The sequence below is a fragment of the Micropterus dolomieu genome, linkage group LG21, assembly GCF_021292245.1.
Source record: "Micropterus dolomieu isolate WLL.071019.BEF.003 ecotype Adirondacks linkage group LG21, ASM2129224v1, whole genome shotgun sequence".
Classification (NCBI taxonomy): Eukaryota; Metazoa; Chordata; class Actinopteri; order Centrarchiformes; family Centrarchidae; genus Micropterus; species Micropterus dolomieu.
Genome location: NC_060170.1, coordinates 22991001 through 23004769, shown reverse-complemented (window position 1 = coordinate 23004769; position 13769 = coordinate 22991001). Strand labels below are relative to the sequence as shown.

General features: G+C 41.0%; 1 protein-coding gene across 4 annotated transcripts in view; it reads left to right on the top strand.

Moving 5' to 3' along the window:
* Window positions 1-12747, top strand: part of ap1b1 (adaptor related protein complex 1 subunit beta 1) — a 28774-nt gene extending 16027 nt beyond the window's left edge. For all 4 annotated transcript variants that reach the window (XM_046034633.1, XM_046034634.1, XM_046034632.1 and 1 more), the window contains 4 exons: window positions 1201-1285; window positions 1800-1886; window positions 2469-2623; window positions 11254-12747. In XM_046034633.1, the coding sequence (XP_045890589.1) occupies window positions 1201-1285; window positions 1800-1886; window positions 2469-2623; window positions 11254-11328 (402 nt within the window). In that variant the 3' untranslated portion in view covers window positions 11329-12747. The remainder of the gene's footprint in view (window positions 1-1200; window positions 1286-1799; window positions 1887-2468; window positions 2624-11253) is intronic.
* The last annotated feature ends 1022 nt before the right edge of the window (window positions 12748-13769 follow it).

The following is a 13769-nucleotide window of genomic DNA, read 5'->3' as shown; positions in this document are numbered from 1 at the left end:
TATCAGTCGTGTTAATACACATGTTCATTCAATTAGTAAATGTTTCCATTCTTTCTCCTAACCCCTGAACTCACTTCTGGCACAGAAATGTTTTTTGCTATAAGCCTTGGCTTCAAAGGTCATTGTGGATGTGAACCATTTAAGACACATGCTGTCACTCAGAATGTGAACGGTACTTCAGAAAGGGTATGAAAGTATTGGGGAGCACAAAAATGTCTTTGTGTGTAAAAGAGAGGCCTTTTGGAACCACTAGTCTAGTAGATTAAGTCAGTCCAGCACACAAGACCTGAAGTGATCGTGCAGTAGCGTTGTGGTGTCTGACCTCCTCTTATACTTTGTAAACTATAAGAGCTCTATTATAAACATACAGAATGAAGCTCTGTGTTGTTCGTGTATGACTCGCCGCTTTACTGGCAGTCCTGCATTGCACCCAGGAATAAGATGCCCTAATGAATTATTCACAAGTCCTTCATCTGCTATTCTCTGACCGAACTCACTGTCCTTCTCTCAGCACTTCTTTGTTGAGCAGCCTGATCAATATCACAGGCTACCGCTTGATACTTCGGGTGCTTCCTTTATACCACAGTTGTTCTCGGGTTTCAGTGTCTTGTACATTTGCCACCAGGGCCCATAGACTGTCAACGGGCCCTGCCTGACGGAGCTTAGGAGAGAGCTTAGGCTAACAAATTGATTCTTTGTTTTTGAAAATAAAGACCTGCTCTTATGTGCTATTTTTGTTTTCTCTCACTTCACTGTCTTGTCTTTTATCTTTCTCATCTTTTATTTTTGGTATTTTATTTTCAACCACTGTCTGCTATTCTTATCTCCTTTTTATATTTTCATTAGTATTTCTATCCTTTTGTAAAGCACTTTCTAAAGGCAGTTTATAGAAAAAGTTAGTTTTGATAAATATAGCTGTTGGTAAGATTGTTGCTAATATTTGTTGGCAAAAAGAATAAGCCTCATGCTTGCTGTCAGATACACTATGATGGGAGACTAGTAAAGAACATGGATGGACTATGTGAGAAAGTGAGATGCCCAAAGGACTTCAGCCTCTTGTTCAGTAAACAGCACACAAACCAGCAATGCCTTTCCTTGAAGGGCACTTAGTAATAGAAAAGTAATTACCCATATACTGCTTCTTGTTTCTCCTCCTGTCGTCCTCCTCTGCCCCTTCCCCGGATGTAATCACTCTCGCAGGTGGCTGTTAAGAACAACATTGACGTATTCTACTTCAGCTGCCAGTACCCCATCAGCATGCTGTTTGTAGAGGACGGGAAGATGGGTGAGTGTTTTTCAGCTTAAATCTCTTCACTCAAAAGCTTCAGAACCCTGCTGACGTCAACGACATACCCAGACGTCAGTCTTTCAGTGAGCGCACATTGTGAGCATGTAAAGAAGTGCGTGATGTAGATGTGTGTGAGTCTGTCCGCCTGACTGGACTCGTTCGCCTCTCTGGGCTACACAGTTGCTCCGAGATTGTACCTTTTTTGTGTGTGTTGCTGTTTGGTATGTTTTTCTGTGAAAACGTGTTGGCATTTCTCCTCGAGGAGCCTCCTAACGGGGCTAGCAGCAGGACTGCCGCAAGAGGCTGCAAGCTAATGCTCCGAAGCCGCAGCAGGAAACCTTATATCTAGTGTAGAATCAGTCCACTCACACGCTGCTTTAACTTTTTTTATTCACTGCAGTGTGTACGTTTACTTTTGACCAAAAATCCTGTTGTTATTCTCAAACTGTGTACATTTCAGTCTGTGCTCTGTCTTTGGACTCATCCAGTGATCGTGTCTCTTCATCCACAGAGCGACAGGTCTTCCTCGCCACATGGAAAGACATTCCTAATGACAACGAGTCCCAGTTTCAAATCAAAGACTGCCATCTCAACTCAGGTGAGAAGGATGAAAAGAGAACGGAGTGCATTACCTGAAAAACACTACACTGTGCAGCCAGATACTGCAGCTTCTTTATATTTGAAAATAGCCCGACAGAGCAGTGGCAATCACAAATTCGCTACATCCCCGCTAATGAAGCAAATTGCATTTGATGAGAACTCATCAGCTGCAGTCCCTATTTACGTGTGATAATTTAGTTTTACCTAAGCATGAGAGCAGCTGAACTGGGGAAGAATTTAAAATGACAGCTTAATGGAGATTTCCCCCCACAGATTAAATTTCTTCTCCATGAACAAAGAGAGAGAGTTACGCATCCTACTGGGGCGCAGCAGGAAGACCGAAGCAGAGTAGAAAAGATTATTCCAAATTAGTGACTGTATCTTTGCTGCACAGACAGCCTGGAGTGAAATTTTAGGTGATGATACGGGAAAAAGAAATCCCGTAATGTCTGTTACATTTAATTGACTGAAACTGAAAACTAAAATTGAACAGTAGCTTCTTCAGATAGTAAGGACGGTATAAGTTGAGTTAAAATGTTGACTGTGTTGTGTTAATTTCTGATTTATGTTCCCTCAACAGATGCAGTTTCCAACAAACTGCAGAGTAGCAATGTCTTCACCATAGCCAAACGCACAGTGGAGGGTCAGGACATGCTGTATCAGTCGATGAAACTCACTAATGGCATCTGGGTGCTGGCTGAGCTCAGGGTGCAGACAGGAAACCCAAACTACACAGTGAGTACTATACTAGTTGTAATAGCTGAAATCAAGAGTTTGAGTCATATCACTATATAGCCAAGAAATGGCGGTTAAGAGACAGTTCGGACTTGATTTGGGGGGAAAATCTAATTGCGATTTTTCTGCCAGATGTTGCAATTACGGTTCAATTTTAGATTTTTTTTATTGAAGTTTTGCTAAAGTTCAGTATTCGCTACCAGTTTATTTTTGACGGAAGCCGTCAAGCAGCACAGAGCAGTTGAACCGGGCAGGAAGTCAGACACAGAACTGCATAGGTAATCCGGTCGATTTTCAAAATAAAAACTCCTAATCGTACATCAACAATAAACACAGTTAAAACAGACCAAAAAAAGACACAATTTAACTACATAGCCTACTTAACCTTGGAAGAAGCACAAAAATCAAGGACAACTGAACAAATAAGCAAAATCTGAATAACTCCGCAAAATCAGACGGGCAAAACGCTCCAAATGTGGGTATGTAACGTTAGCCTGCAGAGAAAGGAACGGCACACAGAGAGCTGTTATCTGTAGTTGAAGCACACAAAATGACAAATTAACAACGTGTACGCTAAACGCTCCGCTGCTGAAACACTTCAGTGTGAGTTGACAGTGGACAAAACCGCAGCACAGCCGCTGCCTGTGTATGTTCAGCTGACCCCATTATCCCACACGTTTTCCTCTAGTTTTGTTTGTTGTAAAATGTACACACCCTGAAACTCTAGGTCTGTGAACCTAACCTGCTCGAGAGGAGGTTTACTTCAACTAACGCTGAGTTTCTCTCTGACTCCTCCCCTCCTGCGGAGCCTGAGAGTGTGTGACATTTCCTCATTCAGACTGTCGATATCAAAGCACATATATGAACGCAATTGCGTTTTTAGAAACATTGAAATCACGGTTAAATAAGTTATTAGTTTTTTTTACCCAAACATGATCTTGAACATGACAGCTTTTATGATCAATCTGTCATCGATGTATGGACAGAGTTATCTTTGAACATCGAAAATTTATCCTCGGCATAGAATAAAATCTTTAAGCTACTATCCTTTATAACTCAGTGACTTTGTGGACATTAAGGCAGCTGTCAGGTTGGCAACAGTTGCACAAAAACACTTACCGTGCGCTACAGTGCTGCAGTATACTGTTTAAACTAATGTGTATAAAACTGATCAATGAACAGTAACCTTTCATAATGTGGTCGCACAGATTGAAAATTCCTATTGTAGTTATCAACTGGATATGGTGTGAATATTTCCGAGTGAGGATGACTGCGGTGCAGCTGAAACAAATAAATGTAGTTTAAAAGTGAGTTTTTCATTATCTGCTGATAGTCTGAATGTGTTTTGACAGCATTTCATAAAATACGAAATGAGCAAGATTTTATTTATGTAACATAGACGTCTAAAACTTCAGTCAGTTTGAACCCAGACACATTTTCCGCTGCAAAAAAAAATCATTAATAGCCAATATTAGCCAAAGCCCTACTGAGTCGGACTATCACTTTACAATCATAGGTCCATGAGTAGCCTAAACTGTCTAATCTGTTCGATTTAATATTTTCATTGCCACCGGCATTTAGTCCCGTCAGGTTACAGCTGAATAAACAGGACTGTAGCTATTTAAAAAGAATAACAGGCTGTAGGAGAATTCCAGCACTTTATCTTTCATTAAGGAAATTCCATTCTGGTAAATGATGAATGAGCAACGCTGTATAAAATGTAATATTGTTAACGTATCGATCCTTCCTCCACTCCTGCGTTCTAGAGCCTATCATGGTCCGCGTTGACACGCATTCATATTTCTAGCTCCACCCGATTAAAATGGAGGCTCTGCCTTAATTTACCCGTTGCCATGGTGAATCGTAGTATCGGAGCTCCACTGATGATGGCTTTTTTTTCATCCCTACGTACTTGCTTCCAGCAGGTTCAACATACTCAGAGTTGACTGAACTAATTTTAAACACCTGTTCTGTAACCAGAAACTCTGAGTTTGACAGCTCAGAGTTCGTAAACCCAGAGTTCAGGTTTACACTCAGTTTGTTGAACCTGCTTTCTGAAACAGGGCCCAGGTCTGTCACACAAGGATGACAACGTAATGAATCTGTAACTGCACGACTGTTTTAAAACGGGTCAGATGCGCTGTATAATTCACCTACATCTTCACGATAAGGTAATCGTTCTTTCAAATCACAATTTTTATTAGAAAACGATTAATCAGCCCTAGTAAGGACCTTTTATTATTTTATCAGAGAACACCATTTCAAAGACCTCTTGTAACGTATGGTGTCCAACTTCTTTAATAAAGTCAGGATTATGGGGAATTAAGTTTGACGCACTGATAAGAAGAGGTTTAACAAGGCAACATATGTTCTATGTGTGTGTATGTGGTTTCAATTTGTTAACATTATTATACCTGCAACATATTTAGGAACCGCTTCTTCTGTTGAAGATGTGAAACTTGACTTGGTCAATTATACACGGTAACAACAAATTACCAAACAGTAAACATTTTATTCTCTGAGTGGGGAAAAAAAGTGTAGGCTTAAGCCTAATCTTATTGTGCCTACACTTGATACTTAACTTTTTTTTTTTACCCTTGCTCTACCCAAAGCAGCATTGAAACAAAATAAATAAATAAATATGATAAAGAAACACACAAGCATTAAACAGAAACAGATAAACAAAAGAAACACTAATCATAATTCAGTCATTTCTCTTTGTTGGTATACATATACACATTTTCTTTAACTACATTCATAACACATCTATTTCTCTAATTTGTCGTTACTGTCTGTTTTTTAAACATGTAATGTCCCCATAATGGTTACCTGCTCTCCTTCATTGAAAACAAACTTGGATACTCAGCAAAATACAGAACACTTCCTGTAAACTTTAAAAGTCTACAAGGTGTTTCTAAATTTCATGTAATGAATAAATAAAAAAAAAAAGGAGGAGCAAGCAGATCTTTACATCATTAGTATTACAGGAGAGCAGATACTATTACAAGACATGGGGCTGGAAATAAAGGCAGAATTCTGTGTGTGTGTGTGTGTTTTGTATTTCGATTATGTCAAGAACCATTCATCCAAACGACTTCGTGGTGGGTGTGTTGCTGTGGACCCAAGGTGCAGAGTCGTGTTTGGTGCAATTTGGACACGCGACACGTTAAGAATGAATAAATATACTAGAGAACAGCGCAGAGCAGACTGGTGCGGGCTGCGCTTTAGTTCTGTCACCACGCAGGTTTAATATATGTTAGAAACGAATGTGTTGAAATGGAGTTGTAAGGAAGCACTGACTATCTAGTAATATCTCCACCATTGTCGTGTTGTTTCAGTGTCATTCATGCTGTGTTATTAATAATGTAGGTGAAACCAATGTCAGACGCACATTTTGAACAATCACTGCATTGTACAATCTAAAAAGCGCAGGGAGGCGTCACATCAGCCCCTGTGAACGGGCACTGCACCAGTCTCACTAATGTACGGTCCCATATACAATTTAGGAAAGACCCAAAGTAGAGCCTGATGTGTTGAATTAAGTCAGTACGACGGAGTTAACAAAATACTGTCATCACTGCACATCATGGATAAAGACAAATGATGTAGCCGAGGCTGATCTGAACATGCAGAAACATGGCGGAGATTGATGTGCAGAAATGAATGGTGAGTGCTGAAGGGGGGAGGCTGGTTGATTGTGCAGTGATTGTGTGTCGCTGGTAATGGTGAGTCATTTGTGTGTGTGTGTGTGCGCACGTTTGTGTTCTCTTTTGTTTTTGTAGCCTGTCTTTGTCAGCGCACCACGGTCTCCGCTCTTGATGGATTGTGTTTGGCTTAGAAATTCTGCATGACTAGTCCAGAATGATAACCTTGGTGTGACACCCCCGCCCCCTTAGTCTGCTTTCAGGTCATGTTTTTATTTATAAGGTGGCATTAACTGTCATTTTGTCTCCTGTCACCCAGCTCAGGCGCATCAAATCTTCTGAATTTTAAATTGGTTCCCGCTTCCTCAGTTTAGTGCGCCAACATGTATATGAAAAATATGACTTACGGAGTACTAACTTGAGATTCAGTATGAGACGGAAATGAATGCTGATTTTAACTTAATTACTTGTAGAGTATTTATTTTGTGTCATTTGTTCCTGCTGGAGGTGATGTGCATTTTTCGTTTTCTTGATTAGTTGCATTTTTATTTCCCCTGTGCGCCCATTTGTGGCACAACCTCATTAATTCAGGATGTTTTTCTCGTCCACCTTAAGCAGTTTCTGTTCTGTACTCCTCCTGTCATTTTAATTTCATGTTCATTTTTAAGTTCAAACTGTTCCTCAGTGGGGCTGGAAAGGCTCCCCTACTTTTTGCAGATGGATCATAAATTGTTTAGTGGAGAGAAGACTAGACTTTCAAGTTAACTGTGCTGAATGTACAGTGTGTACTCTGATGCTCGTCTCTCCGAGCTGCTGGCTCCTGCGTGGTCCCTGCACTCTCTTGGCACGGCACATTAAAGCCAAGCTGCTAAAGCCTTTTGTCAGCAGCTATTTTTAGACCTGAAGAAGTAAAGCCCTGCCTCCGCGTATTTTCGGGATATTTATTGTGCTTCTGAAGACGAGACATAAAAACGGTTATTATTCATTGCCATGAGCGGAGACGTATAGTGGCGTGTTAGCTTTTTGCTGCTGCTTACACATGCATTTTTAAGACTTTTCTCGTTTCTCAAAACTTGATTGGCTTCAGCTCTCCCATGATGCCTCACTACTTATAACTCTGTCCCAGTTACACACTCCATACTGATTCTAGCTGGGTTAGCAATCGTGTTAATGGAGACCATTACCACTCAATGCAATGCACAACGAAAATAGCTTACAGTTGGAAAATTAATTTATGGTGGACGGCTCATGAAAGATATTGAGAAAACAAACTATTACATCTGACTCTTTCAGCTGCTAAATGCTTCACTGTGTTCACCAGCTAGTCGCTAACCGTGTCTGTCTGCCGTTTGGTGCTGAGCAGGGAGTGTTCAGGGAGTTTTCTCGCTGAAAACAGCTGCTTGCTGCGGCCAAAAACAGTGGGGTCTCCTTCGTACTGTATCGGGTTCCACTCCTCTTTCGTTTAACTATTTTACTTGTAATGGGACTGTGTACAATATAAAACATATAAATGTTACCATTTGATGCATTAGTTTGCATTTTCATCTGCAGTGCCCCGGCAGGTCTATGAGAGTGATGTAAAAGCTTAAAAAGTCAACGGAGCAGACAGATACAGGGGGAGAAAGAGAGAAAGAGAGAGACCGGTGTAGGTGTGTGTCTGCAGGGAAAAGTAAGGTGAGCAGATTGAAGCAGTTTGGGAGTAAACACTAAAATAAGGTAAGTAGAATAAAAACAGTGAATTGGAATCGGCAGGTCAGACCATTATAAAATCAGAATCGGACAGGAAAATTGCAATCGGTGCATCTTTGTTCTGTAACCGCTTTAAGACATTCAGCATCTCTCTCCCTTAACTGCTCTCAAGTGACAAAGAGCCAAACACATGGTGACCTCATGCAAATGTTGATTAAATTCTGGCATTTAGCAGACAGTCCTATATGCGATCCTGAGCTCAGTCATGTTAATGTACTTAAAAAAAAAAGAAAAAAAAAGATGTTGTTACTGCCCCCTTTTAAATAATGACACGTTGATCTTGACTGTTAACACACTTAAAAGAAACTTATTTCTAGAGTTAAAGACAAAGAGTCCTAATCATCTAAAATATTCATTTCTCACAAGCTCTTTTAATTTCACTGACTTCCGTCAGAGCTCATGTATACTTTTAGTAGAGATTTGGGACACTACTTAACTTTTTAACGTGAAGCATGGTGTTCTCCGCCATTTCTTGTCCCCATGGCAACTGTGCAGCCAGTGATGTTGGATGATTTTCTCTCCCCACCTCTTGAGCTGGTAATTCGAGGGGTTTTTGGTTAAAGTGAGTTTCAACACGGAAATAGATGTGCTGCCCTACACACAAACATATCTGCCGTTCCTCTACACAAGCATAGAGCGAGTGTTTTCTCACAAGTCTGTTTTGGGGTCAAAAGTAGGAACATCTATATACCATAATACTATGTAAAGAGAGATTTTGCAACATCATCATACTGTTGTATCCATCCCTTTAATATCTCAGAATTAGACCTTTGTGGGTAGTGTTACAAATCAATGAGAAGGACTGCTGTGTGCTATTATTGGGTTTTTATAGATTTTTTTTTTTGCCCAGTATGATGAAGTGCCTTTATTTCTCAGCTGTTAAATTAACTGAATTAACCAGAAACAGACACGGCCATCAGCTTATTTCATCCATTAATTGATTTTCCAGAAAATGCTGTATGACAATGTAAAGTGACTTACACCATGGCAGAGGATTTTATACATATTGCCCACCTTAAGTGTACATATACAATTGACATGTTAAAAGGATCAATTTAATGATACAGGACAAGATCTAAACAATTCATTGTCATGCATTCTGATTTATTGAACAACTTTTGCCCAGTACTATATATCAAATGTTAGCATCACAATACACATCATTTCATCAAATAATGCATTGACCGGTCACCTTTTTTGTCCGATTGCGGTGTTTCATCAGAGAACCAGAGCACTTCCAGTTCCCAATTTATGCAGGTTTTTACAGACTCCTGCAGTGTTTTCAGGCTGTCAGGAGATTTTGGTTGAAAAGAAAAACCTGCATCACACATGATTGCGCCATTGTTTTTGTAACTAAGCATTAGACACACAGAGTTACGTAACCATCTTGATTCTTGAAGTTCATTATCTTGATGATGATGAAACAAAGCTGGATTAAAAATAAGAATTCTCAATCCACGTACCCTGCTTCATCATTACTGTAGCTCCCTGTTGCTTTTTTTGTCCATTTCATTGCCCTTGTACTTGTATTACATTCCCCCATAGGTGAATGTGTCACTGCTGATATAATACTAATATTTTAGCAGCAAGCCAGCAAGCCTTGACTGAACACACGTGTGCCGCAGTTTCTAGCTCTCTTAATAGCAGGCCCTACACAGTGGCTAGAGGATCTGCATTTCCTCACCCCCCCCACCCCCTCCCGCTGACAGGAGAGCAGCTGTCTAAATGTGGCCAGCAGTAGCATGCAATGGTAAAGAGCCCTGAGTGCACAGAGGTAACTCTTAAGGTGCTGTACATTGTTATTCCTTTTTTTCCACTGCAGCTCTGTGGCACCCATCACAACTCACTCCATCCCCTTTGTGTGGTCTAAACATTGAGTCGAGGAGCGGCCTGGTGTGAATTTCACACCAGTCACTCACCAAATCTCGATCACTGTGATTATACTAATGGTGCTAGTCTCAAAGAGTAAACATTAAAGTGTTGTCAGAATATGGGATATTTTAACTTAGACACTGTATGTTGAAAAATATTGATATTATATCCCATTTTCCCACAGACATGTGAGGGCTTAAATACTGAAAGCAGTACTTTGTAATTGTCATGAGGTTGTACTGAGGAGGACCTCATCACTCTCTCCCTGCCAGCTCTCTGCTGTCACTGTCAGCAAAAATAAATATTTATTTAAATCAAAGAAATAAAAGATAAGTAACTCAGTAACGAAATGCAGATATTTAAAACTCAGCAGGACGTTCCCTGGACATTGTATTGTTGTTTTTAGGTTCTCGTCTTTCTGCGTTATTTGTATTTAATGCTCAGAACCAGTCGCAGAGCGCCCGTTCTTGCTATCTTCAGCAAAGCTTTCGCTGTGACCCCCCCGAACTATTTTCCACTGGAACAAATGTGATTCTAAGAAATGACAGTGATGAAAGCTGAAAGAACAACAGCGAGCGCGAGGCAGAGCTGCTCCTTGTGGACAGAGATGGATGGGGGGGGGACTTTTCCCACATCAGACACGTGGGTTATTAAGGCTTCCATTTCATAAGAGGAAACAGCTGGTTTTGATTGTGCAGCAATTAATTTGTGAAACATTTTGAAATATTCTTTTTGCTTTTAAGTGTTTACTGCAACACCATGACAATTTCTGTCCTGATAGAATTATTCCAAAGCTCCAGCTGCCTTGTGTTTCCTGTCTCCTTGTGTGTGTTTCTGGGTCTGACGAAATAACATCTGCAGTATGATTGCTGATGGCAGTGGGGGGGTGGGGGGTATCAAATCCTAAAGCTGCTCCCAGCTGAGCCTAACATCAAAGAGTGGAGAGGCTGCCTCTTATTTTCTCTAGCGTGTCTACGTATCTATATTTCTCTCTGTATGTCTATCTGCGAAATGACGCGAGTTTCAATCCAAAACTCCTTTTTTCCCCTCATCTGAATGAATTAGTCTCCTGGAAATATCATTCTCTAATTAACTTGATTCTGCTTGACATTTCTCTCAATTTTGGAATATGGCTTGTCATTGAATAAGCTACTGTGTCTCCACATGATTAGGTATATCATCATATATTAGCTTCTTTGGTGTATTTTGTTGTTAAAGGTTTATGTGACTTGTTTCCTGTGGTAACTTCCATACTGTACGTCCCACAGCGGGCGTTCCTGAAACACGTCTCTTTCAAAACATTGTAACATACCAGCTTCTAAGTCAAATCATATTCATTCCCTGCCCGACTCTTCTCTCTATCAGGTCTCTCTGAAGTGCAGAGCTCCAGAGGTTTCCCAGTGTGTGTTCCAGAGCTACGAGGCAATACTGAAGAACTGAAAACACCCCAACATGGACCCGGCCGCTGCCCTCACAGAATCCTGGCACCTTCTCCCTCACCTGACCGATGAACCATGTTACAAGCTCACGCAGTGCGAGAGCCACTTCGTGCTGTGTGGGGCCTGGAGGCTGCACTCTGTATGTCATCCAGCAGTTTAATTAGGATGGTTAATAATGACTTCTGTCCCATTTTGACCCATGATAGTTTTTTATTATTATTCTTAAGACTGCAGAAAAGTCTGGTTCACTGTCTTGGCTATCTTGTCCCCTCTTGTATGTTCAACACACATTTCAGTTTCTTCCCTACCTGAGCCATCATGTCATGACCTTCATTCTTTTGGAGGCAGACAGCTGTATGACTTGCATTCCTGTGACTGTTTTCTCTGCTAGAGGCTCTTTAATCATTATCTGGCCCCACTTCTCTGCAAATTAGTGTCTATTTTTAGCGTCTCCAATCAGCAGGTGAATCATCACTGTCGGCGCATTTATTTGGGGTACTTTCAAATGCGGCAGAAAAAGGCTTTAACTCTCCTTACCCCTTGTCCGCTTGTGGGAAGTGGAAGGTGGCTGTCTGCGCCTTTTTAGAAGAGACTCATAAAAAACTACATTATTGTTGTCTTTGTCATTTTGTAGAGTTTTCTTGAGTGTCTGTGGTTAGCAGTGGGATCAGATCCTCTGCTGTCTCTGAAAGCAGAATGTCTGATGTGTGCGCGTGGAAACTGTTTGTGTGTGTGTTTCTTTTGTTTTGACAGAATTTCTGGAGTAGCAGCGGTTGTCCACTGCCTGCTCTCTTATGAAGTCATTCCAAGGTTTAATTTGTGTTGTAGTCTTGTTTGGTGTACATGTGGCACACTGAGAGAGAGCCTCAGGTGTTGAGGATTTTGTATTTGCTGCTTCCACCTGCGTCAGTGACGGCCGCCTGGGCTCTCTCTCTTTCTCTCTCTGTGCCACTTTGCTCTCTCTGTATCCTCATTGCAGCTTTCAGAGTACCGTGGCCACCTGAGATGAAGGCTCAGGTGAGATTACTCTTGTGTTGTCATGGTTTGTAACACTTCTAAGTAATAAGTGTACATGTAGGTACCACACGGTCTTAGCTTACAGAAGGCTAGAACAACATCCAGTGTCCCTGTTTTACCTGCAGACTCGACTAGTTTAATTGTTCACCCTCCCCGAGTTAGTACACTGAAGCCCTTTTTATCGGCTCTACAGGATGTTTGCATCTCTTTTAACACCTTGTAAAGAGAGGTGGCTGTGTATTCTGAGTGTGTCTTTGTATGTGGTGACGGCTGATTCTTGTGAAATGCTGTAAAACAAACAAAACAAATCAGATGTTTAATCAGATGATTTAGATTAACATGATTTTTGTTTGTCGTGTGTGCATCGTTTGAAAAAGAACTATTAAAAGTCTTGATAAATTCACATGTTCGGTCTTTTCTTCAGACAGAATGGGGGGGGGGGAAGTAAAATATGCAGTGAACAGTCAGTTTGTTTCTGCCAGTGCCAAAGTCCCAGTGTCAGAGGATGCAAAACGTTATTTTGGTTGTATTTGCCTGGCAAAGTTCACATCCCCAAAGTCTCTGAAAGCCAGCGTTCACTGCTTTCACGCTCCGTACTTTCTAATCGTTGATGACCTTTGAGGCGCCTCTTCTCATGGGCCTCTCAGCACTGCTCCAGTTAACAGAATTGGGCAGCCCATCACAGATTTGCATGCAAAGTCTCTGTTGTTCAACCTTGAGCAATGAGTGAAGGTTTATCCACAGCCGAGTGCATCGTCAAGGCGGAGCAGCTCCTCTGAAGCTTTGACAGGGTCTTTTAAAAGGCGAGCTGCTTAGGAAACCTCAACTGACTGCATCTCCTAATTGGGAAGACAAGCTCCCCTCAGCTCAGATCTGTTCCTCTGTGAATGTTAAAGGTCGGCTGGATTCAAGGATGCAGACTTACTGGCCAGAGAGGAGTCAGAAGGCCAAAGCTGTGACGAGTCTCTTCTATTAATGAATGATCTGTAATATCGATCCTATGTGATGAATGCATTCCAATAGGGGGCACCACTGAACTGCAATTTGGTAAAGGCTCAGTTCGTATAAATGAACCATTTTTGACTTCTAAACCACTGACAACAGTTAATACCACGAAAGTGATTTTTGTGTTTCTACACTGTAAAATAGATTTACAATAGTGTAACCAGGGCTCAAGCCAGGATTTAGGAAATTCAGAGGCCGAAAAGACAACAAATTGTATTTCATGTTATTCAATCATATGTGCAGTTTATTTCCCAACAGGGCTAAATACTGTTTTATTTATTTGTTTATCAGCCTAAAATGAGCCAATTTACAGTACCACTTACAGCCCCCTGCCTAATATTAGTATATAAGCAGTATTCAAACTAATAAATGGGTTATAACCAGTGGTGAAAGAAGTGTTCAGATCTTTTATTTATGTTA